Here is a 24,740-nt window from a genome sequence, read left to right on the forward strand (position 1 = left end):
AATGCATCTGAGAGTGTGTGGTTATGGAGACTTGGTCACTGTTAAAGGGTGCTGGTGAGAGAATCCGTGGTGGAGGTGGTGATTGGGGGGGCGTCAACAAACCTTGTCCACAGGGCGCCACCAGCACTAAAGCCGGCCCTGTGCAGCTCCACTCTGCCGTTTGCTTAAACTAGATTCAGCCACCCCCCCCCCCCCCCCCCGAAATCAGCCCCACTATGCCTATGTCGTGTGTGTCAGCCCTCAGCCCGGGATGAGACCGCAGCCGAGCACTTTACAGGTCTTTAAAAGACCATTTGCACGTTAATGAGGCCTTACTGTTGTTTCACCCCTTCTAAGAGCCCCTGCAGCTCCACTCTGACTTTTGCTTAAACTAGATTCAGCCACCCCCAAATCAGCTCCACTCTGCCTATGTCGTGTGTGTGTCAGCCTGGGATGCGACCGCACCTGAGCACTTGACAGGTCTTTAAAAGACTATTTGCACGTTAATGAGGCCTTACTGTTGTTTCACCCCTTCTAATAGACCCTGCAGCTCCACTCTGCCTTTTGCTTAACATTCAGCCCCCCCCCCCCGAAATGTTTTCTTAGCCCCCTGCCCCCCACGAAATTTGGCTCCAGTTGCGCCTCTGGTACTTACTAAATACATTACAATTTGATTGGAATTGTCCCACCTCTGGGTAAGCCCTGTTTGCGCAGTGATTGGGTGGTATTCACTGCGTAAGTAATTACCAGGTATGTTAAATATTGCACCCTTCTTAAAATTTAGGATGGTCAAACCTGCCGTAAACTTACAGGGGAAAAGTGTGCTATTTATAGTACCAAAGTACCACAGTCTGCATGTTAGTCTCCAAAAACTCAAAACAGATGCTATTTATTGTGCCCCATTTTTCTTGCTTGATTTAAATTTCGTCTCAGATTGAGGATAGTAACAAATAAGGTTTTATTCCGGACAGATTTGGAAAAAAGGCCTCTCAGACGTTCCTGCAGGTCAAGCTGCTGGCGGATTCTGCCCTCTCTCATTATATCTGTTTGAGAGGGTTCTGTTTCTAGATTCTGATCACTCAGTTTGGGTTTGGTGACCATTTCCGTATGCCTGGTAACTTGTACCTATTTGCGCTTTATGACTTGTCTGCTTGCTCCTCAGTCAGTATCTGTGCAATGTGTACAGACTGCTATTGTGCTGCTGCTCTCAAAGTCTGTTTACTTTAATGTTGGCATATTCATGCACTCCTTTTGTAGAATGTTAGAGTGATATTATCATGATCTGAATATTTGAAACACAGTAAATCTGCAGGCGCAGGGCAGCTCAGTGTTTTAGTGTTACAAGTGAAATGACTAACTGCTAGCACGAAAATGTAATATGCATTTGGTTAAAACGCTATTCTGGCTGGAAAAGTAAAACGCGACAGAAAAAACTTGGCAATTAATATGGTCTGATAAATGAATTGTTTCTTATGCTTTGAAGCAGTTAACTTAGCCTGTCTTGTTGCTCAAATTGGTGTATTTTCTGGTATTTATGTTTCCCTCATCTTCATTGCTTTATTTTGCTTGTGAGCAAGCGTCATTCATAGTCACTGAAATGCCACTCATAATTACACTGTATTTATGACAATATCTCACACCGCAATCTGAAACCTTGGCAGCTATGATTTAGCAGCAGCCTTTCTATAATTCTTCTTGTGTGTGACGAGTGATCAGCTTGTGTGCTAGTAGCAGTGACATTATGGTTTATTCCCGCCGTCAGGGTTGGTTTCATGAAAAGTGTGGCTTGTGAGCAAGTGTCACTCATAGTCACTGAAATGTCACTCATAATTACACTGTATTTATGACAATATCACACACCACAATCTGAAACCTTGGCAGCTATGATTTAGCAGCAGCCTTTCTATAATTCTTCTCGTGTGTGACGAGTGATCAGCTTGTGTGCTAGTAGCAGTGACATTATGGTTTATTCCCGCCGTCAGGGTTGGTTTCATGAAAAGTGTGGCTGCAAGTGTAGTCCACTCCAAATTATTGCATTGATTTTAAAATGGTTTATTTTAAAATGGTTTCTTCATGGCACATTATGCAATCAATGCGTGTAAATAATTTTTGCATATTTTCCAAGATAAAATAATAAAAGCTTTAGTAATGCAAGTATTTGTTTGGTGCGTACTTGTTTGTGTATTTTTTGCGAATTATTGTTTTAATTTTTTGAAATTTAAATTGTAAAAATTGCTTGGGGGGTCCCGGACTCCAGTAGGGATTCAGTGGGGGTCCTCAGGAGTCAAGAGTTTGGGAACCACTGCTCTAATGTATGCAATAGCCCTATTCTTCCTGTCCTTAAAATGGGGATGGAATACAGGATAAACGATTATCAATTTGTGATTGATTTGAGAGAAAAGTAACAAGATAGTAGTCCCTCAATATCGTGTTGTTTCTCAGGTAAAATTAATACACCTGTGGGATTTTCTGGCATCCCTATTCAAATCCCTATTTCACAACAACTGAATGTTAGTACAAGGGTCTCCAATATTTTCTGTAACAAAAGTCACTAGTAATGTAAAATGAGTACACTGGTGAGCTGCTGGTAGTTTATAAGCTACTCATTGGAGACATAGCAATACAGCAGAAGGTTTGAAATAAGTTACTAGTGAAATTATTGCATCACTTAGTATCCTTGGGACATAAAGTATCTCTTTTCCAATTACAGTATTGTCAACAGAAGGTTACCTATTTAGGTCTCCTCCTGTCGAAGGGGGTAAGACGCTACACCAACATAGGATATAATTGGTGCAGAATTTGCAGAAACCACTGACTCAATCTAATATATGTGCGTTTATTACCAAATTTTTCAATAATTACAAAACACCTGCTTGCTTTAACATTAAAGCACGTATGCATGCTGCTTCCTTGGGCTAATCAGTGTGAAGCTGTCTTTTTGTATTTGAAAAAAATGCTTTATGTAATGCTCCTGTTTCAGGTAAAACCTAATTATTACAAATGTTTGCATGTAAAATATGGTTGCAGCTTGGCACGGTCCCATGTAGGAAGGAATAGGTCATGTGCATATTTCTCCTCCATATTGGATCCCACTGCGATAAAGCAATCTGAAATGTATATTTAAGGTCACAATTTGACAGTTATGGTATCACATTTAGTGGATATCTAAAAAAAAAAAAAATTCAGACCCAGCACCTGACCAGTGCGATGTTCACAGGGTAGGAGTTGACACTTTTTGCTCCAAAACATCACTCTAAAATGCTGTAACGTTTTGAATCCAGCCACTGTACTACCCCTTTCTGAGTCCCAACAAGATGAGAAGCATGTTTGCATATTCATTACTGAGAAGGAGACTAAGGGACATGTGGACCTGACAAATACCCCTATATCTGACCCACTAGGGGAACTGTCCGTGGATGGTGCATGTTACAAACTACGTGATGGCTCTAGTACAGCGGCCTATATAGTTACTCCCTTGAAATCTGTGGTTGAGTTATGAAAAATACAACTAATGTCAGAGCAGTCTGTGGAGCTGACAGCTTTGACTAGAGCCTGTAAATTAAGTAAAGATTTGACTGTAAATATCAATATATATATATACCTTTGGAGTTGTCCACTCATTCGGATGACTTTGGGGGGGAAAAAAAAAGTTTGTTTTTAATTTTGCATAGTGATAAGATACAGTATGGGGAATGAATAGTAAAGATACTGGATACCTTAATGTTAACAAAAAAAAGTTGCTATTGTTAAATATTTTGTCCACAAGAAAATTATAGATGAGGTAATACAGGGAAATACTTTTACCAATTAACCAGTTAAACAAACAGCCTAAAATGAGTATAGTTTAATGTATATTGTTGGGACAGTTAGATGGACACCAGAAGTAACTATGTTTATTCAGACTCTAGATTTCATTAGGGAAGTACAGGAAGAAGCTACGGAGGAACAGAAGGAACAGTGTAAAAGATATGAGTGTCAGGATCCGAAAGGATGTTGGATAGATCTGTCAGGAAAGCAAAGATGAATGCTTCCAAATTGTTATGTGAATGTTATTGTTACCATGGCTTACAGTTCAGCCCATATCCGTGCTAAAGGAATAGTGGCCACGTCAGATCATGTATGGTTCAATAATATGATTTCCAGGGTGGCAGAGTTCTATGTCAAGAGGTGCATGATGTGCCATACTTATAGCACAGAAAAAGGTATCCGGTTTCAACAGGATATTGTGCACCCCCTGGCCTGCCCTTTGAAGGTCTTGCAACCAGTTGAGATGGTATGGGGAGGCCAGCAAATGTATAGGGTGTACCAGGATCAAGGACAGTCTAACATTGAATTTACCATTCTTGTTGATTACTTTGTTGACTAAAGATTTGCATGTGATCCATTCACAGGTGAAGGCCAGTCTCTCTCCCAGTCTTAAAGGTTCAGGTCACAAGCTGAGGCCTAGAGATGGTGTCTTTACCCAACAGTTTCAGAGGCCAGTGCAAGGTTTCTTCACCACCCAGACTGCTGTCAAGTACACAGGGCCCAGACACTGGGTCCATGCCAATGATGTGAAGAAAACAAACGCCACTCCCTTTGCCATATGATCAGTGGATAACAAGAGGAATACCTGATTTATCATGCCTGACCCAGATGAACAGATTCTGTTTGAACATCCTGACGTTGTTCAGCCCTGATACGAAATGCGGCCAAGAGCCAAAAGAACTATAGACTTTGATTGAAGAAACTATCTCTGGAGAGGTGGCAACCCATGCCGGTGGTCAAGACCGCCAACGTCCGGACCAGTACATAAGCTTGCAAGTGAGGTTTTGAAGCAAAAGACACTTGGGATTTAATGCTCTTTGATAGTGTAGTGAGGGGAATTTTGGGAGAATTGAGATTACATTGCTCTGTTTCTGGCTGATCGTTACACTACTCTTTGTTACCTTGGCAATCAAACAACAAATACTACAGTAAGAGGAAGGAAGGTTAAGAAACATACAGGCTGAATATAAAAGATCAGTATAGGGAATAGTGTTAGGTGTTCTTCTGAAATAGGTATTTGCATATAGATCAGGTTGAAATGGGTAGAGTTGTCCATCTGTCATTAAGGCCCTTTGGGAAGGTGTTTTTGACCTATTAGGAGGAATAAAAGTACTTGCACCGAATGCCCCCGCAAAAAGCTGACCATTTGGGATTAGAAAGAGAAAAATAGGGATATTTGTATGTTTTCTATTGTTAGTATTGGGATTTTTGAGTCTATTTTGGAGACTTGAAACATATTACCCTGTTCATAGCCTAGTGCCCCCTACTTCTACCGCATCTGAACATTATCACTTCACCTTGTCCTCTCTTAAGGATTCACACTGTCAAATACATTAAACGCCCTTAATGTTAATTGAGCCACACAAAAGCTTCACCAAAATAACTACAGAAATACACCAAGAAAAGGGAACATGGATTTGGTCAGAATGGTTTTGATCAATTGTTTCTGCTTGGGGCTGGAAATTATTAATGGGGATAGTGATTATATGAGCCATCTTTCTCACGTGCTGTTGCTGCATTCAGCATCTCCCTATGATATGTACAGCTTATATAGCTACCTGTAACAGTATCAAGCCTTCCCAAATTAATGTTCATGAATTAAGTAGAGAAATGATGATGCATACTGAAATTTATGAATTGATGAATATTAAATGTACAATATTAATATATGTACTTTTAAAATGGGTTCAGCATAGCTGAAAAGGAAGGGCTGTGGAAATGTAAAATATGAATCTCTCGTTTTTTGATTAAGCTATGCTTCATCCATTCTCACCCCTGCCCTACTTTCAGTCTGGTTCTCTTCTTGACACCGCATCTGTATAAACATTAGGTAAAGAATTGCAGGTTGGGACATTGTAGGCTGTCCCATGTAGAGTCAGCTTGCTCGAAGGTTTTCAGGCAATAGTTAATCCTTAAGTAAAGTCTACTCAGAATAGCACATTTTGTTGTTCAGTCCTAAAACGTAGAAATTGCACAAGACACCGAGGCTGTTACATTCTTGCCTTGGCTCATTTGTGTGTTCTTTCCAAAGTTCTATTTACCTCTGGGCGTTCCTTGTTTGTGATATTCCCTATAAAAACCCATGTAGCCATTGTTCAAGTGTGCTCCTTCCTTGAGTAACTCCATGGTGCTCGTTGGATGAAGACACATTCTGAATGCTTAATAAATTACTTATGGTTTGTACTTCGTTCCACTGTTGATTCCTCCTTACTAGATAAGGACCTATGGCAAGAGTGGTGACCCTGCACCAAGCAGATTAAAATTAATTTGTTCCACACCCTAGCCCTGCACACTTGCCACACCTCTAGTTTAATGACTACCTGCACTTATTTTTCCCCAGTAAAAGTACTGGGACTGAGGCGGCCGTTCTCACACTTGGGACATGTTCAAACATCAACTCTTGAGGACGTCCCAAGAGTTATGGCAGAGGTGCGAGATAAAAGAAGGCCAATTCCTGACTTATAACGCCTTAGTGGCCTTGGTGGTACCGGACGGCGCTGAACCAGCCGCGTCCTCATTGCTTCAGCTGCTTTTAGGATACGGAACAGGTAGGCGTGCAGTCACACTATTATATGTCGGATTGCTGAAACTCCATGCCCGTCTCTCCAGGCTCTCAGGGACAGATGGATTCGGTCTCGGGGTTAGGAGTTCACTGATGTGAAATGGGCTGGTGTATTGGAATAGGTGCATGGTATCTCCAGGAACTCTCCACTCAAATACACTCAATGTAACTATGTCCACCAAATGTATTTTCTACCGAAGCGCCTGCACTGCATCTTTCCGACTTTCCCCTTGAGGTGCCCCCGATGTCCAGGTCCCGATCCTGATTTTTACCACATGGCGTGAGACTCCCCTGAGATTGGTCGGTAGTGGGGGGAATTGCTCAGGCCTTGACAGACATTATGGACCATCCACTGCAGCGCGGTCCACTGTGCTGCCTCCTCGGCCTGACCACACGAAAGAATAGATATACTGTTTCTTGACCTAGGGTTTGCATTATTGAAGCGCTGTGTAGATATATCCTGGAAGTTCACTACCGCCCCAACATTAGGATTCTGGCTGAGTGGGTGACTGTCGAAACGGTGACGTAGAGAACACTGTCGGTGTAACGGGGGGCGCCCCAGCTGAATGCTAAAGTACAGGCTAAAGCAGACGAGAGACTCCCTGAGAGCTGAGCAGGTGCACACATGTACTTGTTAGCCCCCCGGGAGAGGCTGGACTTGTTACTATCGAAACCCCGTCGGGGGTGGGCCTTGCCTGCGAGACTGGATTCGGGACACTTCGAACGAACTTGGTGCTCTCCCTCAACGGAATCCCCTGTGCCTCCTCTCCTCTGGATTTGACGCTGAAGGATTGGCCATCCCGACTCCTCCAATCCCACTGTGCACCAGTGATGTGGGATGGGACACTGTGTGAAGCTAAACTGCGTGTGCATAATACCGCAACGCCTAGCACCGCATTGCTGATGATCTATATGGCATTGTATATTGTCCGATCCCACTGTACTGATGGTAGCTTTTGTATTGCTGCTTAAATTTCAATAAGGAGCTAATTGAAAAAAAACGAACAGACCACATTGGCACTTTTAAACATCATGTCTTGGAGGACAATCTTTACAGGGTTGGCTCTGACTTAAAAGTTAAATCTTATTGATAACAAGCAAACACAGGGAGCTTTATAGGTCTCACTTGCAAAACCTTAAGACAAGCATGAGGGAGATATATTCTGTAGAAACCTGGAGGGAGAACTACTCTCATCAAAGGCTTAACATACAGAATAAAGATGCAAAATATGCAAATTGAACAGTAACAATTGATTTCCCTAAAGAGGTAATAATAATTAGTAGTGACGGTAATCATCTCAGTGTATCACTCTTTACACCAGCATCTTTTTTCAAAGTTTGATGCTCTGAACCTTACATTTTATATCTTTTAGAATTGTTTTTCAGTGTTTACAATATTTCCTGGGTTTATTCCCATTTGGCTTTTTTTGCCAAGCGAATGTCAAACAGCAACATACAATGCTGATGGAGCAAGGACTCGTAGAAAAGAGACTTGCTCGAAAGCAATCCTCTTATTTAACTCATAACCTTGTATTAACTATGTATTGTGTAAATTAATACGCATCACACTTGACTTAAAAGACAGAGAAGCTTGCCTACGTGTCTTACTAACAAGTAACTCGAGTGAAAATCTAAAATGGCCGCTAACGGGGGAAACTGTATTGCGCATGCGTCAACTGCATCTACGCAGTATGACGAGCTGTCACTTGGAGGGAATTTCTTGCGCCTGTGCAGACGCTTTTAAAATGGCTGCTTGAAAGCTCACATGCTAAGCATCTGCTCTGCTGAAACTAAACCAACCTGTTTTACTGATGGTAATGCGGGGAAAGCATTTATAAGTAATGGGGTTAGAGTAGAGATAGGTGGTATACAGTGAAACCATTTTATTTAGAAATTTATATTTGTTTCATTTGACTTTTCTATTAGTATACATTTGGGCCTCTTGTAAGAATCCGGAGTCTGTAACCCACCTGATCCCTGCACATGCATGGTGTAAGCGAGCTGGAAGAAGTGATGTGACTCTTGAACACAGTCCAAGGACGAAAACGATACATACCCTGGGAACCAGTACTAAAGTCCTCTGAAAACGAATGGGAACATATGAAGTTTATACTTTTGTGTCTAATAAGATGTGAATACGGGTGGGAATAAAAAGTTATGAATGAAAATTAAGGGGTGGGATCTTTGAACAATGGACTGAAAGACTGAATTGGAAAAAAAGCATGGTGTGATGATCACCCCCCCCCCCCTTCCCTGTCCAATCAGAGTAATTTTTTTTACGACATTGTAACATTAATGGGTGGTGTGAGAAGTTGGCCTGATGTATAATGTGTCACTAATTCTAGTGTACACCTTATATCAGTCCAAACAACCCTTATGGTGATTGGTTGTAAAGTCAACCTTATAGACCAGCTATCCTAGTGGTAGCATGGACAAGAGCAGTCTTAGGCTAAACTCTGAATGGCATGTGAAGCCAGCTGTGACACCATATATAATCCCTTGAATACCAAATGAAAGGACACCACAACAGATATATATATAAAATAAAGTGTATTTATTCTAGTCAAACCCTCAGCACTCTTTATGAGATTAGAGGTAAGTACAACACAGTCTTATTTAAGCATACATTAAGTCATGCAGGTAAGTAATACAGTTAGGCCCTAGGGGCCACGCAAACCATATACTAAGTAAGTGGTATAAGGACCACTGTCACGGAAATAGGATAGGCCTAGGCCTAGGGAATCGCTGGGGCTACACTACACTAGCAACAGTTAGGAAGTGGGAGGCCCACGGGATTCAGGTGCAGAGTGGAAACACTCACGCGTAATGCGTAACAGTCGATAGAAATAGTACAGTTTAGAAATTAACAGTTTAAGGACACTTCTGAAGCAGCTAGAGAGTCGAGACTCGGAAACTAGACCCTAGGATAGTCACTACCCTTGTGAGCACCGAAGTACCCAAGTTACCTAGCCCACGGGCTGCGGGTGCATAGGTGTGAACTTGCGTCGGGTTTCGTCGTGGACTTCTATGGATGCCTGAAGGAAAGTTGCTGACAGGCAGTCAGTGAAGAGTGTCCGGTGGATCCCAAGGCTGGGATCAAGAAGAGAGGAGACCTGCAAGCAGAAGGGACAGAGTCAAGGTCACTAGCCAGTGACCACGTGGAACCAGGAAGGAACCAGGCGATGTCGTGAAGATTGCAGGTGAAGGTGAAGCTTGTCGCTGCAGCCACGAGGACCAGGGAACGTCGAGGACGACCAGGACCAGGAGGCGAGCTGTCCCACGAAGGCTCTTGCTGTCGGCGGCGTCGAAGTTGGACTAGGACTCACCAAGCCTTGGCAAGCGGAACCCACGAAGAACGGAGGACTTGCTTCTGGTGCAGACCAGGAAGGTCTGGGGTGCTTCTCTTTTGCAAAGAAGCAGGAGCCAGTCTGGAGGAGCCAAACCAGCGGTGAAGATTTCTGGATGCGTCGTCACAAAGGCCACTAGCCAACGGGCAAGCAACCGGACATACGCGGCAAGCAGGAAAATGCAGAAGGGCCCCACGCAGGACTCGTGGAGTGTGGGGGGCTGATCTTCGGTGCAGATGGTGCTTGGGGGTGGGGCTTCTCAATCCCTGGTGCACAACTTCGAGGGTGCCTCAGAAGCTGCGCTTGAAGATACTAGTCACTTTTCCCAGGTAGCCGGTCCCACGTCTCTCGTCGCCTCCACGGATCTCAGCTCGGCTGTGGATGTGGATCAGGGTCGGAGAAGTCTGGAAGTCAAGGCTCTAGTCGGGCTCTGCAGTCGGTCCCTCGTAGAACTTTAGCAAAGCAAAGGGTAGTCTCTTGATGGTGCCTGTTTGCACAGGGTAGCCACTCCTTGGCCACAAGGGAGATTCTTCAGTCTTCTTCTTTCGTCGAATGTCGAAGGTCCAGAGTTTCTGTTCAAGTTGCAGGTTCAGGATAATCTAATCTCCTGGGGCCCAGCTACCACTCTTATCCAAATCTGGGGGGCTGGGTTACCTGCTAGGTCACGCCTTATGGGTGGGACCTGGGAGGGGGGTGGTTACACCCCCTTCCCTTTGTCCAGTTTCGCGCCAGGACTGGGGCTGGAGTGCCCCAGCACCGGTTTGAACTGGACTATGCACGGGACACCTTGTGTGCCCCAGACATGTCTCATTCTATTCATCCCTCCCTGCCCCAATACACTAAGGCCTGTCTGGGGTGGTGCTCGCACCTCCCAAGGCAGGAAACCTATTGTCCAAGCCTCCCTTGCCGGGATCACTCCCAGCAGCAGGAGGTCAGACTCGTGTCTGTGGCAGCAGCATCCATTTTGTGATGCTGGGGCTCTGGTTAACTTTAACCGGGTAAGTAGGTTACAACATGTCTTCTCCCTCTAGAAGGGAGGGATAATATCCTCATCCCCAGAAATGGGATGGGGGTATTATTCCAAAGTGTTAGACACCTTACACGACATGTTTTGATAAAGCCAAACCATAGTTACCATAACCGTTTAAGATTATAAGGCACTTTAAGAGTATATGGTAGGCTATATCATAGAACAGCTATAAGGACATGGTTCCGAAAGCTGCAGACAGGCTCAGCTCATGCTAGAGCACCATCTCACATGTTACCAAGCACTCTGCCTCCAGGATTGTCAAGGCCTGCCATAAGAGTGGCTGATAGGTACACATGTGTCTATATGTAAGTTAGGTATAGGAATACTACACCTAAGCAAGGGGTGATTACACGACCTTGCCCCAGCTGAGTGATCAGCCAGTTGTGTCATAATGGAAGGCCAGGCCAGGGGTGGCATAATACATGCTGCAGCCCCTGGCAGGCCTAGGGTACACCTATGCCCTGGGTACCTAAGGTACACTGTACAGGGGCCAATAAGGTGATCCTATCCAAATGGGTTATGCACCTAAAGTACATAGTATCAATTTAGAGAGAGAACAGCAGGGCTGTGGGTCTGGTTAGCAGGCCCACAGCCACATCTAAGTCGAAAACCAGTAAAGCAAAAGCAAAAAGTGGGGGTGAACATAAAAAGCAGACCCTACTCTCCTACAGGTGGTACATGAATATTGTCAGATAAAATTGAGGTAGTCTTAGCTAGTTAGTTGGACGGAGATTTGCTGAATGCTGCAGAGCTCGGGATGCTGTCAGGGTGATGAGCGAATGCTAATGAAGAATCGATTGCAGAACCATCTACCTAAACTTAAATAATTTAGAAGATGATAGTGGAAGAATCTCGAGGAGGAAGAGAGTGTCAGAGAGGGGTGCTATGCAAGCGTCGGTGCTAGAGAGGTCATCTATCCTGCCCTGATTCCTGTCCTGATGCCTTCGTCGCCTGTTCTTTCCCGGGGGATCCTTCCCAGCTCCTTGACCAGGGGGTTGGCTTTCACACCATTCTAGGTAACCATACTTTCATGAACGTACAGATGTGCTTTTCTCTCTATCCTCTCCTTTCTGAGCAATGTCATTGTTGTGTTTAATATTTGATTGATTGATTTATTGAATCTTCCCTCTTGAGAGTGACAGAGACTGTGCTGTACTTTGAATGGTTTACATGAAATTAATTTAGATTAAAAAAATGTTAATTTTCATGAGTCTGTGGTCATTTCATCATAAAGAGAAATAATTAATGTCATTTCACCAACAACTAGTTCAACTAATGGTCCATTGACCAGAGGAAAGAACGTTTTGATCAGTGAAAGATTAGTTAGGAATTACAGGTAACTAATCTTGGGGTAAGAAACAACTCAAACCTTGACTCCAGCGGATTTACTGGCCTGTGCATGTGTGTTTATGGGCCCAGGTGAGTAGATGGTATTGGAGTATCTGTTGCTGGTTCACCGCTAGATCAATGCCATTGATGCACCCTTTCCTTGTTGTCCCTCTTGCACTGGACAATGCTTCTGAATGTGTAGCAATAATAATATTGACACTCCGATCCGCAAACAAATTGATGTGAATTATTGCCGTCGAAGGATAAAGTGAAGTGAACTTTTAAAACTTTTCTTTTTTCAGTGAGGGAAGAGGAAATGCTGAAGGTTGCTGTTTGTATACTGGCTGTTCTGTGCAGAAGCGGTTTAGCAGGTATGATAAGTATTATTGCTTTAATATTAATATTCGTTTATGTCCTTCTGACACACAGAAGTGTCCGATAGCAGCTCTTAGACTAACATGTAAGTAAGGAACATTTGACACATTTCTGTGGAGATTCAATCCTTCACCCTCCAGGTTGCCCGTAGCTCACTTTTGAAGATTCATTTATATGGTCTAATATCACATGCTATCAGCTCAGTTTTCATGCTAGTTATATTCCTAAAAATTAGTCTTTGGGGAGTATATTTGTGCAAATGAATTGTATTTCCTGCTGTCTGATCACAAACACAAAGTAGTCCTCTTGAGTTAGGGTGCGCGGTACACCTTCCTCTTAGTACATTAATTGAGTTATAACCAGACTTCCTCCACCGCGAGTCAGGACATCTACAGGGGCTCGTGGATCTTTTACTCAGATCATTCATTTCAAGGATAGTTCAATCTTTAGTGCTGGTCACTGGAAACAACCCAAGTCCAATATGGAAAATAATAGGGAAAAGCATAGGAAGTAAGACCAGAAGATTGAACTCCCAAAGCTGTGAAAGAGTGTCACATTTGCTAATAGCAAACAAAAGGACCGATTTTTAAAAGGAGTTTAGGGCAACTCCCTGGAAGCTTTTTCTGATCTGGTAATCTTGTGAAGCAAATCTAACCCGTCAATGAGAATAATAATTGTGGAGTTTTATTTTTTATTTATTTTTGGTATTGTTCAAGTTTATAAATTGTACTGTTGTAGAAACCTCAAATTAAAATGGAATAGTAAAAACCAAGGGCCTTCAGGGAGGGCGAAATACTGGAAATACTAGTAGAGGCCTTGTGGGCAGCGCATAGTTTTAAATTTGATCCTCTGATTTGCAACCATTTGTATTATTTCACTCCTTGGGGAGAATGTAATGAGATATTTTCAAGCCAATAATTAGTTGCATAGCAAAGTTTGTGTCCTTTAAAGTTTGCCCAGAATTTTAGCTGGGCGTCCACTCCATAACAGTAATTAAAGGGCGATTGCAGTAATCAATGTATGTAAAGACCAGGAGAACAACTCAGTTTTTAGTCTCTACGGAGAAGTTCCCAAGGAGGCGGAAATCTATGTTCTTAATCACGATGTTCGTTTTTGATTGTAGCATTCGAATTCTGAGTCAAAGTTATCTGCTGCTGTATTTTTAATATAATGTGTGAGGTTTAAAGGCGACTTGAATGCTGTGTGGGTTAAATGAATCGTAAAATACTGCAGTTGGGCACTGTAGACAAGTGCCTGTGATTTTTGTATATTTGGTTCCCACAGACTCCAGTGAGTATGCCACTCAAAGCCTAAATAATTTGCAGAGTTATTGCCATGTTCCTCGATAACCATACATACTTGAGTGAATTTTCCATATGATTGACAATCTCCTTGAAGAAATAATGTGTGAAAACACATTTTCCCTTTATTTTGATTCTCTATGAGGAATACATCCTTTCCCATGGAGAAAGTTCTTACCATACACACCATGAAATTTACAGGTCTACTCTTTTGTTTCTCACCCTTGGGAGGCAGTTAGTCCTGCTCATGGCAGGAGTAACTCTGTAGTGTGGCACATAAAATTCAAATATTTTACGAATGCTCACAAAACATAAAAGCTGGTGACTGCACACCAGCATTTGCTGTATTACCTCTTTCCTTCCACTGTCCTTTGAAACACATAAGTGCCACCTCTATAGAAATCCACCATAACTGACAGATATCGAAAGTGGTGGATTTTCCAATGTGGCAGCATCGGACACACTGGCGGAAATGTACACTAACCTTATTCTGTACATTTCCCCTCAAACATCAATCTTTGTACACTTAAAGTATACTTGTCAGCAAAAACCTCTAGAATCCGGGCTTCAATGACTGGTGCACCACTTAGACTAAATTTGTGTATTATTCATGTTAGCAAAACAACATTTACAAACTCCTTCAAGTCAACTTCTGGTAAAGGACTTAAGTATTGGTTATTTAATGGAGGCTTTTGAGTAAGAACGCTTCATAAATATGACTTTGCTAGCGCCATGCAAACTTCACAAGTGTACAAGAACTCAAGAGATGCTCATTGTAAGGACAAGGAAGGTTAACTTGGGTGGCGGAGAGAGAAGTCTAGGTCATGTAGTGAGCTGTGTTGGAGCTCCCACAAAAACACTTTTAATTCACTAAAAGTAAAAGCACCTTTCTTTGCGGAATACTGGGCTTATTATTACTTCATTTAGCTGAGAGACTGGCTTCCCTAAGAGAAATTGCAGGTGGGATACAAATAGTAATATCTAAACAACAGTCACATTAAGAAATTGACACAACATTTCTATTTCTAAAATCCTCAGTATAACATACGCTAAATATTTTAGAAAAGTATTTTTTTTTACAATCCATATACAATGATGATTTTTTTGCTGACATTTTGTAATGTATTTAGTGGTTCAAATGTACTGTTACTGAAACTTTTTTATATTTCATGCTTATGGTAGTTTTCTGTTCTGATCACTCTGTTTTTGCTATTGTAGTAGTCTCTCCCGTGTATCCTTTGCCATGTGAGCACTTGATTCAATATATACTATATTGCATGTAGCATATTCTTTTAGTCGTTTCACTGACACAACATCGATGTAATAAATATGGATGTAAAAAATATAATGTAAATATTATCTACTGGCTGTCGCCAGTAGATAGTTATAGTTAGGACCTATTTTCCATAGGAAATCCACAACATTCTATTCCCAACAAGTCTGGCGCCGGTTGACGAATCCTCGCGAAATTTTCAAAACTTTTGGCCAGCTCCGCTCCTACCCTGAAAGTTTCGTGGTGATTCGTCAAGCGGGGGCAGAGAAAAAAGGGGGGTCCCAAAACACGTTTTCCCCATGCAATTTCCCATAGGATCTGTTATCGCAGCTACAGCCCGAACCGCTGAACGGAATGACACCAAATTTGGCAAAGAGGTAGTCCTCAGTTCAGACTCGTGCCTTTTGCATAAATGGTGTGAATCCGTTCAGTAGTTCCTGAGAAAATTAGAGTTAAAAGTACATAAATATCTATGGCTGGGGAGGATCCGCGGACTCTACCCGCACCGTGAGCGCACCCTCCCCGAACCGAACACGCACCCTCCCGATCGCGCGCTGAATGCTAATTGGCTGTCGAGTGTCTCTCTACATTCGAAACCAGGAACTGTTGGCGGCCATTTTCTGCCGAGGCTGAAGAAGCAAGGGGAAAAAGTGTGTAAAACATATAAAGGGGGCAGAGTGGAAATACTCTGACCCTCTAGAGGTGCTTAGGGGGTCCCAGAAGGACCCCCTGGGGCCCCCCCTTTTTTTTTTTTAAACGGCGAAATGCGCGCACGGTGCGCGCATCCTATCACGTTGGGTGCGCGGATCCACGGAATTTTTTTTAAAAAGACAAGAAATCATTGGTTGTATGACTACTTTGTACACTGAAAGGTAGGGTGTATATTTCTGTTTTTTAAAGGTATGATTCTTATTGGTTAACAAAAACAGATTGTAAGGAACATTATATATGATTAGCTGATATGTTGAAAAGGGAAGCACACTTGTGTAGCAACATTGTGTGCTGAACTTCTGACCTGTGTGCTCAGTGCAGTGTTCCATGACCTGTTTCTATGGTAACAGGCAGAAGGCAGATTGGGGGAAGGGTTGAAATGTATTTCAGTTGGAAAGGGTTGAGATGTTTAACCAACAGAAATGTGTGTTTGCTTTTGAGTTTGTGTGAAGGATTGTGATTTGATGTTTACATGTATATGTGTGGAAAATGAAAGGGAAACTTTTCCATTCTTTGTTTTTGCTGAGAGGTACACAGTGCAGAGATTCTGTAAAAGAAAATATGGTGAGTGACTGATATACTTCTTAATCTACAAAATAACTTGAAAGATGAGTTATTTAATTGTGAGGGGATGTATGTAGACTATTTTGATTTTAATCAGACTAATGTATTTCTCCTGCTAAAGTGTAGGGAGTACTTTTTTTCTCTACAATCTTATTGACAGTGTGTGTGCATGTAGAAACCATTCTGTGATAAGCATTTGTGTTTTTCATGTGTTTGCAGACAGATAACTGTGCTGTTTTTATATTTTGGTAGAATTAGAAACCAGTCATTGTTTATGAATTTGTGAAATGAGTTATGTTATGTTTCTATACTAAAATGTAGTACTTCTTCTAGATGAAGAAATGTGTTTTGGTATAGTGAAAGGGATAGTGTTGTTTGTCTAGAATCACACAGTGAGTATGTGTGCATTTGGGAACCACTGTGAGAGAAGCATTTGGTAACATTGTGTATTTGCTGACAGATAACTGTTTTAACCTGTCATGTTGTGAAGTTTTAGTAGCATTAGAAGACAGTTATGGATTATGCTTTGATTAAATGAGTCAGGCTTTGACAGAAAAGTGCAGACCTGAAATATGTAGATTGTGTGCAGTTCCCTTACCACTTGCACTGTAGTGAATGAGTTTTGGTAAACTCCTAGGGATAGTGGTGCTTGTCTAGAATCACACTGTGAGTTAGTGTGTATTTGGGATCACTGTGAGAGAAGCATTTGGTAACATCATGTATTTGCTGACAGATAACTGTTTTAAAACCTGTCCTGTTGTGAAGTTTTAGTAGCATTAGAATCAGTCTTTGCTTATGCGTTGATTAAATGAGTCATGCTTTGACACTGATGTGCTATACTTAAATATGTAGATTGTGTGCAGTACCATTAACTCTTCTAGACTAGTGAATGAGTTTTGGTAAACTCCTAGGATAGTGTTGCTTGTCTAAAATCACAGTGTGAGTCTGTGTGCATTTGGGTAAGGATTGTGAGAGAAGCATTTGGTAACATCGTGTATTTGCTGACAGATAACTGTTTTAAAACCGGTCATGTTGTCAAGTTTTAGTAGCATTAGAAGCCAGTCTTTGCTTATGCTTTGATTAAATGAGTCAGGCTTTGACACAAAAGTGCAGTCCTGAAATATGAAGATTGTGTGTAGTTCCCTTACCACTTCCACAGTAGTGAATGATTTTTGGTAAACTCTTAGGTATAGTGGTTGTTGTCTAGAATCAAACTGTGAGTCTGTGTGCATTTGGGAACCACTGTGAGAGAAGCGTTTGGTAACATTGTGTATTTTTTAGCAGATAACTCTTTTAAAACCGGTCATGTTGTCAAGTTTTAGTAGCATTAGAAGCTAGTCTTTGCTTATGCATTGATAAAATAAGTCAGGGTTTGACACTAAGGTGCAGTACCATGTACTATTCTCTTCACTGTGGCAGAACTGAAAATTTAAAAGTTTTACCCAAGCACTGTCCTAGAAGTAGTCTGTTGATTTAGTCAGTTTCTAAGTACCAAATAGACTGCTTCAAATGTCTATGCAGTATGCATGTAGTGTTCTAACATACTATACACTTGTCTTTTACACCTTCAATTCCCTAGTCAGTATCCATACACTTCCAGGAAACACCCTGTCACTCCCTTTGCAGTCCTCTAGTGACCCATTCAACACCATGTACGAATCCATTCACTGTGCCAAAACCCAAACACTTATAAATTCACCAAGACACTCTCTTTCCAGTACTCTAATGATTCAGTCACTGCCTAAGTATTCATGCACTGAGCCAGGCCTTAGCACATGGACTGCTTCAAATCCCTATCCACTATGCATGCAGTCCTCTAACCACCTACACACTTGTCTTTCAAACCTTCAATTCTCGAGTCAGTGTCCATACATTTCCAGCAAACACCCTGTCACTCCCCTTGCACTCCTCTAGTGACCTTATTAGGCATCATGTACTAATCCATTCACTGCGCCAAAACCCAAACCCTAATGAATTCACCCAGGCACTCTCCTTGCAGTACTCTAATCATTCAGTCAGTACCCAAGTACTCATCCAGTGACCCAGGCCTTAGCATATGGACTGCTTCAAACACCTATCCACTATGCATGCAGTCCTCTAACCACCTACACAATTGTCTTTCACACCTTCAATTCCCTAGTCAGTATCCATACACTTCCAGGAAACACCCTGTCACTCCCTTTGCAGTCCTCTAGTGACCCATTCAGCATCATGTACTAATCCATTCACTGTGCGAAAACTCAAACACTTATAAATTCACCAAGATACTATCTTTGCAGTACTCTAATCATTCAGTCAGTGCCTAAGTATTCATGCACTGAGCCAGGCCTTAGCACATGGACTGCTTCAAACCCCTATCCACTATGTATGCAGTCTTCTAACCACTTAGACACTTGTCTTTTCACACTTTCAATTTCCTAGTCAGTATCCATACAGTCCAGTAAACATCTTGTCACTGCCTTTGCACTCCTTTAGTGACCCATTCAGTACCAAGTACTAATCCATTCCCTGTGCGAAAAACCTAGCACTTATAAATTCACCTAGGCACTCTCCTTGCTGCACTCTAATCATTCAGTCAGTACCCAATTAGTCATGCAGTGAGCCAGGCTTTGTCGTACTTTACAATTTGGGACCGCGTAGGAGGCAGGGCCCTACCCCTGTCTATCCCGGTATTAGCGAACCGCGAATGGTCAATGCGGTATGTACAAGTGCTTTGTGTAACGTTTTAGCTATGAATGCACTGTGTATACGTTATTATACATCACTCCGTGGGTTCCATCTTAGAGCGGTGGCCATCTTATGGTTGCCCTCACATAGGCTACATATTATGAAGCAAATACGGGCCTTTTAGAGCACATGTGCCTTCCTTTGACTTCTCTGTGACCTGGGCAGCTTGGCTCTGCTGCCCCAGGTCAGTCCGGTCCCACGAGCTCCCCGTCCTTCGGCCACCTGTGATTAGCATCAGGGCTTGACACACCATAAAGCCTTTACATCCTACACGAGCCTCCAGCTGATCTCTTTCACACCTGACTGTTCCTGCTTTATGGCTTGTTTTCCAAACAGGAGATGCTCATGTTTATTGGGGCCTATCGATATCTGATGTGGGATCTGAGCCTTGCTGGGTAAATAATTGTGGGCTGGCTTGACTGGAATGTGGGATGGTCATCATGACTCTGCCTTTTCGTTTGAAATGTATACATATGAATGACCATGCCATAAAACAAGGAATGTGTGCCTGAAGCAGGATATTTTGTATTTAAGGAGAAGCCCGTTTCTGTAATTTTTAGCAGTCTCCTGAGAACATACACGCTGTTGTACTTCTAGGATACCTGTGATTGGTCTGCAGCCAATAAACTGATCTTTGACTTCACCCAGAAGACTCTGTGTTTCTGTAGGTCTGAAACAGGAAGAACCCGAATTCATAGGGTGTGTTCCCCTGCACCGCTGGGCTTCAAATTCCCAGTACTTCAGCCTTAGCACATGGACTGCTTTAAATGCCTATGCAGTATGGATTCAGTCCTCTAATCACCTACACAGTTGTGTGTTTCGCACCTTCAATTCCCTAGTTAGTATTCATACACTTTTAGCAAACACCCTGTCACTCACCCAGTGTGTCTCCTTATAGTACTGTAATCATTTAGTCAGTTAGCATGTAGTGTTTTAGTGAGGTAGGCTTTAGGGCATGAACTGCTTCAAAGTAGTATGCACTATGCATGTAGGGCCATATGTAGGAAGCCAAATACCGGTCGGTAATGGCCGATTTTCGGTAAATATCCCGTTACCGACCGGTATTTAGGCTTTTGCTATGTAGGGGGCATATTTCAGGATTCGGTAATTTACTGAATCGGTAAAATTACCGAATCGGTAAAATTAACGATTCGGTAAATACCGAATCCTGAAATGATATGTAGGGGGAGTGTCTCGTCGGTGTGTGGATTCGTTATTTACCACCAACTAAAAGTTGATGGTAAATGACGAATACCTGTAAAAAAGCATTATTGTACTATTTGAAATGTGCAATGTGGCAGACATACATGCCCTTAGGGCATGTATGTGCACCACATGTGCACACATGCACGAATCAGGGGTGCAACAGGGTGTCAATGTGACACCCTGCCACCCATGATAATGCCTCCCCTATTACCGATTCGGTATTTACCGAATCGGTAATGGCAACTGGCTTCCCATTCATTCCTATGGGCCTCCAGGCCCATAGGAATGAATGGGAAGCCAGTTGCCATTACCGATTCGGTAAATACCGATTCTTAAATACCGGCATTAACCGAATCGGTAATAATTTACCTACATGACATTTACCGATTCATAAATACTGAATCGGTAAAATTCGGTATTTAAGAATCGGTAAATGTAATTTACCTACATATGGCCCGTAGTGTTTTAACCATCGTCACACTTGTGGTTCAGGGCTATAGTTTCTTAGTCAGTATTTATATAAAATGTGTTTGTACAGTAATGGAATAGTATAATTTTGAAAGTTATTAATATACATTTATTTGTGATTCTTTTTTACAGATACAGAACAGGAGTGTTTCTCATCTGTTTGCACTCTTCTCGTGCAAGATTGTTTGGATGAAGGGTCCTTAGGTGTTTCATCATACTTGCTGTGCCGCATGAGTATTTTTTGTTAGGATCCCCTCGTAGCAGAACTCTTTTGAAAATCTTGTGCATGAGAAATGTGGCATTGGTCTTTGTTTGCCCCTCGAGAAATGTAGAAAATTTCCTCATCACTGAAGGAAAACGTTGTGGGCGTTGTGCATCCTCCAAAAATTCATCTTTAGATTTGGTGAATATTTTAAAGCGACATCATTTACAGTTTTTGTAAGTTAAAGTTAAAAAAAATTGTTAGCTGTGTGCATTTTATATATCTGTGATTTGTATTTTGAGAATGGCATGTTGGTTTTTTTTTAACAATCTTTGAGATTGTGTTTTTTTTGCCCGCTGTTAAGTGATGAGTACGATTGAAATCACTATTTTTAGTGAAATTTAATATATTCTGAGAACAGCAAAAAAGGCAAAAAAATTACTTTGTGGAAATTATGCTGTGTTGTAAAAAATGTATTATTACATGTTATAATTGTTTTTTTCCTTTTCTTTCACAGATCCAAATTTTAAAATAAGCAATTTATATGAATTTCTATTTGAATGAAAAACAGAAAAAAATGTATACCATTTTTTATTCCTATTACTGTGAAGGTAAGTTTAACTAAGTCTCAATATGCAGAATGAAGAGATCTGCAAGAAGGTACAAAGTTGAAACACGTTTCTAAAAACACTCTCCTTATGTAGTTTTGAAATCTGATCATAATCAGATATCATGTGACCTGCAAAAAAAGAGATTTGAGGGGTTCATAATATTTCCCATTTTAGCTATTGAAGGACCGCAATCATTTCAATCATTCTTCTTTGAACATCTTTGCAAACAAAACTCTGTGCTTACCTTCTATCATTCGCAAGGAAATTTAAAAACGGAAATATGTCACTTTTTGTAACATAATTATTGTGCAATATACTCTTTCATATTTACAAAGAGAGGGAAAGGCACTCTGTGCACTTTTTATACTCCATGTAAATATAACCTCATCATGCACACCACTTTGTGTTGAAAGGGTGTTCTATAAGTGTTGTTGTGCATGATTGCACTTAATACTCATAGAACAAGACACATGTCAAGATTTAGCAGAAATCATAAATCTCGATATGTGTGTGAATGCTGCACCATTCTAAAATTGGTGTAGGAAAGCACAACAAGGAGAATTGTTTTAATTTCTCCACATTTTTATATCTTCAATGCATGCTGAAATGTTCAACATACATTGAAGGAGAAAAATGCATTTTCTCATTGTTTTTGTGCAGGAAGGTGTGTCTTCCTGATAAAAAACAAACAGCAAATGACACAGATATCCTTGCAATATGGTGCAAGGGTGCCTGTGTTACCACATGGCTGCAGTTTACGCAGCCGTGCAGAGAGAAGCATAGATTTGCAACATATTTATGTACATATGTTGCATCCCTGTGCTTCGGAAGTACTACAGCACACTGCAGTTTCAGAGGTTACTGTGTGATGCTCCCGCACTTCCTCATACTTCTGCACTTATACATTCACCATACGCTACTAATGCATTCATTCAATTACGTACTACACATACATTCATCTAGACTAACACTAACAAAGAAATTTAGCTCTTTTTGTAAACCAGGAAAGTTAGTTCTTACAAAAACTTTTTTTTTCTTCTTCTTTTATAATTTTTGGGGGGTTTTCTGAACAATTTCTAATTTTTTTTGGTTTTTCTGCAAAAAAAAAGCAAAAAACAAAACAAGAGAAACCAAACAATGAACTTCAGGGAACAATAAAAAAAACAAAAAAACTAGCAAATGTGACTTTCTTGCCGGCGGCAGATCAGATCGATCGACTGCTCACCATAGCACAAAGTCTTATTGCACTTAGTGCAGAGCACTTTTAAAAATTGAAATTGAGGACGGATGTCCAAGATTTGGGCTGATGGATGCACTCTTGATGTGCTCGGCTGCGAGGAGGTGGATGGCGCAGGAGCAGGAGTGTTTCTCATCCTTCGGCACTCTTCTTGTGCAAGATTGTTCGGATGAAGGGTCCTCATGTGCTTCATCATACTTGCCGTGCTGCAAGAGTATTTCTTGTTAGGATCCCCTCGCGACAGGACTCTTTTGTAAATCTTGCACGTGACCAAGGTGGCATTGGTCTTATTCTACCCCTCGGGAAAAGTACAAATTTCCACACCACTGAAGAAAAAAGTTTTTTGGGTGGTGCCTCCGGCAAAATTTCATCCTCAGAAGTATGAGATGATGCAGGTGATGCCTGCTGCCCTGAAGCCATTTTTGGTTGAAAAAAGTTAGAGCTAAGTGTAAACTTAGTCTAAAAAATCTTCTTCTCTCCAAAGAGATTGTGCTCTAAAGAAGGTCAAAGAAGAATGATTGAAATGGGTGGGGTATTTCAATAGTTAGAAGAGGAAGTGTAATGAACCAAATAAATCTCTTTTTTTGCAGGTCACATGGGATCCGCACACCCTGCGCTTACGCAGCACGCACCCAGCGCGCATCCGCGAAATTGAATAAAAAAAATGATAGGATTAGATGTTTGTCTTCAATTAATATTCACATAAAATACATACATATGTTTTTTTAAATGTTAAATACTTCTCGGGATCCGCGCACCTACCGCGTCATAGACGCAGATGACGTATCGCGGAAGCGCGTAAACGTCGCGTTACGTACATCGAACGTGTCGCGTATAGGCTGGGAGTCGCGTACCGGTCACATTGCGATCGCGCACTAAACACGTACCCAACGCATACCATGCGCGGATGCTATCGCGTAGGGATCGAGAACGGTGCGCATAGGGTGCGCGGATCCAAAAAAATTGAAAAAAATATATAAAATACAGTTTTGAAAAATATAAAAAAATATGTTTGAAAAACCCATTAAGTTCAAATAATAATTTTTCAAAGAATTAATTGAAAAAAAAGTTTAAAAAATGGTGATAAAAAAGTATTTAAAAAAAAAGATAATTAATGAAATTGACACACTGAATTTGAAAAATATAGAAATCCAATCAAAATCATTAAACATGATATCTTCAGAGATAAGTTATAGATAGGAATTAGCATTTAAAAAACCTTTGAAATTCACTGAAAAAACCATAGGTTTCATACCCTTGGCAGTTCCCTCCTCATTTTATTATTTTTGTCCCTTTCCCCCTTCGCATTTTTTCTGTCTACCAAACTTTTTGGGTGCTGATGTAGAGGTTCTGGGCGCTTCACCCTCACTACCTGAGGGGGAGGCGCAAGGTGCTCCACTGAGGAAAACTAGAGAAGGGAGGTGAGATTCTAAAATGGTGGCACCAACTGTCACCTCAGCACCTGGACCATGACTGCCATGGGAGGTTCCGGAACCTTCTGGGCCCCTCTGGCAGGTCAGGCCTAAGGTGATAAATAGAGGTGACAGGAGGGCGGCCATTTTAGGGTAGAGCTGAGCAGCCGGTTCGCCAGGAGTAAGGCACCTGAGTGGGGGGGTGGCTGCGCTAGTCAGGGAGTGACAGGTCTCTGGGCCTGCGGTGTTTCCCTTGCCAGAGATAACACCCCCAACCTGTTGACCGGTCCCTGGATGCTGCCAGTGATTTCAGTTATCCCAGCATCTGTGGAGGACTTGAGGAGGAGCGAATCCCTGTTCTCTTCGTTCTGAGAGAGGG

At 41.8% G+C, this 24,740-nt stretch overlaps 1 protein-coding gene across 4 annotated transcripts in view; it reads left to right on the plus strand.

Moving 5' to 3' along the window:
- IL31RA (interleukin 31 receptor A) overlaps window positions 1-24,740 on the plus strand; it is a 1,058,288-nt gene that overhangs the window by 325,057 nt on the left and 708,491 nt on the right. For 3 of the 4 annotated variants that reach the window (XM_085631330.1, XM_085631336.1, XM_085631333.1), the window contains exon 2: window positions 12,577-12,645. In XM_085631330.1, coding sequence (XP_085487456.1) covers window positions 12,577-12,645 — 69 coding nt within the window. Of the gene's footprint in view, window positions 1-4,425; window positions 4,783-12,576; window positions 12,646-24,740 lie in introns of those variants that run through there. The other variant, XM_085631331.1, reaches the window with a different exon arrangement.

Source organism: Triturus cristatus, chromosome 2_1, assembly GCF_964204655.1.
Source record: "Triturus cristatus chromosome 2_1, aTriCri1.1, whole genome shotgun sequence".
Lineage (NCBI taxonomy): Eukaryota > Metazoa > Chordata > Amphibia > Caudata > Salamandridae > Triturus > Triturus cristatus.